The sequence below is a fragment of the Citrus sinensis genome, chromosome 3 (genome assembly GCF_022201045.2).
Source record: "Citrus sinensis cultivar Valencia sweet orange chromosome 3, DVS_A1.0, whole genome shotgun sequence".
Lineage (NCBI taxonomy): Eukaryota > Viridiplantae > Streptophyta > Magnoliopsida > Sapindales > Rutaceae > Citrus > Citrus sinensis.
The window spans coordinates 50,494,768-50,497,645 of NC_068558.1; the positions used below are offsets into that span (position 1 = coordinate 50,494,768).

The 2,878-nt window shown below is 33.4% G+C and overlaps 1 protein-coding gene across 1 annotated transcript; it reads right to left on the reverse strand.

The window, feature by feature from the left end:
• Positions 1–527: 527 nt before the first annotated feature.
• LOC127901515 (uncharacterized) lies at positions 528–2,382 on the reverse strand. The gene is made up of 3 exons (XM_052439027.1): positions 2,215–2,382; positions 1,857–2,058; positions 528–809 (listed from the first exon to the last, which is right to left on the reverse strand). Exons 2-3 carry the CDS (start codon positions 2,037–2,039, stop codon positions 735–737), a joined length of 258 nt encoding a protein of 85 aa, XP_052294987.1. The 5' UTR covers positions 2,040–2,058; positions 2,215–2,382; the 3' UTR covers positions 528–734.
• Positions 2,383–2,878: the final 496 nt, after the last annotated feature.

Sequence of the window (2,878 nt, forward strand, 5' to 3'; positions counted from 1 at the left end):
CTATTTAAGTTCTTTGATTGTTAAACTATTTAACAATCAAAGAACTTACTAGTTGTTACAGATCCTTAAAAATCTATGTTGCCGGTCAAGTCAATAGCAATACTTCTATTTTAACTTTTTGTAACTATTTAACACTAAAAAATATTCCAATCAAATGGATTGATATTTGATGCTATTCGAATTCAATGGAAGGAGCCTCATATCTGCTTAATCACGAATAATGCCTTTAGATTGCCCACGGCTGCGGCAAACTGAAACTGTTATTCTTCTATTATCCACTTTTTTACTTTCCAAATTCCTCAGGCATTTAGCCCACCACCACCAACTACAGATACGCACGTCATACAACTTGACCTACGGTGTGATACTTTTCATCCTCCAGCTAATAACATTCTTGCCAATATTAACATTCCAAAAACTCTTAATTCCTGTGCATCACTAAAATCAATAGATGAATGACAACATCCATGTCACGACTCGCGATTTCCAACAACAGTTTTTAACATGTTTATGATGACAACATAACAAATGGCAACTTATTGATAATATATAATCATCATACCAACCCACTTCACAAGAAGCTGACTCAAATCTTAAAATCATTGGTAAAGCAAGTCTTAGAAGGCTACTGAAACCATCTGCAATCAAAAGATACAAGCAATTGTTCGCCAAGTTGCAAATAGGATGGATTTGACCTCTACCAGTACTTTTCTTCTTGGCGGTCCTAGACAACCTCAATAGTCTTTGGTTCCAAAATTCTTGCACCAAAGCTGAGAAGGAATCGGCCGAACCGGATGGTGAGGACGTTGCTGCAAGAAAATAATCCTATTAGCTAGTTGCTGTGAGAAAATAATCCTATTAGCTACTCACCATAGTGACTGCAAACAAAAAAAGTAATACAAACACCAGTGAATGTGTTACAGAAGGTGAATGTATTCATCAGCAATACTAAATCCTTAGATAAATGAAAGTTTACTAGCTATATGTTTTGAGAACTGAAAAAATCGAGAGCTATTTTCCCTTCAGTTCCAAACTAGTTTGCTAAAATAGGTTAACATACCAATTCAAACTAAAGTTCAAGAATGTTACAACAAAATGCACCCAACTTAAGTAATCACCACAGAATGTCTCCAGGTTAGTAAGCAACTAGTCATGGGTATGTGCTGCTTGAAAATGACTAACCTCACAACCAACAGCAACAACTGAAAAGTTACGTAAACAAAGTTATTTCTAAATCATCCATTGATGATATATGCCAGAGCCAGACAACATGTCCTTATCTTTTGTATGGTATACAGTCATTAATAAATACCAAAAATAAACGATAGCTGAAGAGAAATTTCTATACATCACAGACTCATTAACCAAGGCAACTTGTAGAGCCTGCTTCATTTCTCTGCCTTAAACACAGACACCCATGAAAAGGGAAACAATGACAAAGGCATTGTTTCCGAAAAATACTTTCCCTCATAAGTGAGAAAGCTGAATACAATTATACAACGAGACCATCTTCCCCAACCATTGCATCTTTTGGGGAAAGAAAATAGTCATAATAATCAGAAAGGTGCATATCATATTACATAGATTCCTAGCTTCCTAGTGAAGTCTCCATTTATGTATTAAGTTCACACTCATTCATTACAAGATGGTATATGTACTTATTCAAGCTAAATTCATAGCGGCAACAATTTCTATCCACTTCTAACAAATGCTCCCATTGGTCCGACCTAGTCATTCACATGCACTAAACTAGAACATGATCTAGTATTATTCATCAAAATCGCAAGCATATGGCAGAAGGACTTGAGATTCCAAAGTATTAATCAAAAAGAGACAAGTAATAGATTTATAGAGACCTCAAGCTCCGCAGATTTCATGGCGATAGGAATGCAAATAAGGAAAATTCCAGCCATGGCAATGGCAGTGTTGCGCTTCCAGTGCTTAGGCCTGCAGTTTGGCCCACCGGGCATGCTCCAGACCTTCGCCCTAAAATCCCTGTGGGCCCCCTCTCCTGCGTGTCCATGATCTGCTCCTCCCATTATTCACCGACTAATTCAACTGCAAAAGAAATCGATCGGATTCTGTTTTTACAAAATCAAAACCCCTAATTACCCTAATTGCACATTCACAAGCATGTGACATAGTAAATGTTGAGTGTCTAGCTTTTTAATGTTAGTTATCGAGATGATTACGAGGTGAATTGTTGAAAATTACCTGAGAAAATGTAGGATTTGAGAGGACGATGATGCTTAACGATCTGCTTTTGTGAGAAAACTTTTGTTGGGGGACGAAGATAGTCACGCACTCTCGCTGTGTTTGTAGTTACGGTGTCGGACGGAGGGCTATTTCGTCTTTTAGGATTTCGCACGTGACGAAAGTAAACTTGAGAGTTCTCAAGTCTAGACTTATGCTATGTTTAGTTGTAGGAGTAGGGGCAGGAAGGGTGAATTTTTCAATTAAGGATGAGAGTTTTATTTATTTTTAGAGTAAGAAGTGTGATTTTTATTCTCACCTCTTTTTATTTTTTATTAAATATAATATAATTATATTTATAAATATAAAATAATATTATATTTATTTAATAATAATATCATATTTATTTAAATAATATTATTATATTAAGTTAAAAATAATAATTTATATTGATTTTAAGTTAAAATTATTTAAAATAATAATATTATATTCATATAGAATTAATAGTATTATATACTATCTTTATTTGAAAATATAATAATATTATATTTATTTAATATTAATAATTAATAATAACAAATAGCTTATTATGACAAAATATTAATTTTTTATTATTTTATTAATAATAATGTTTCATTTGTTTGTCTTTATCGATAATTTTTTAATTTACATAATTAAAAATAAA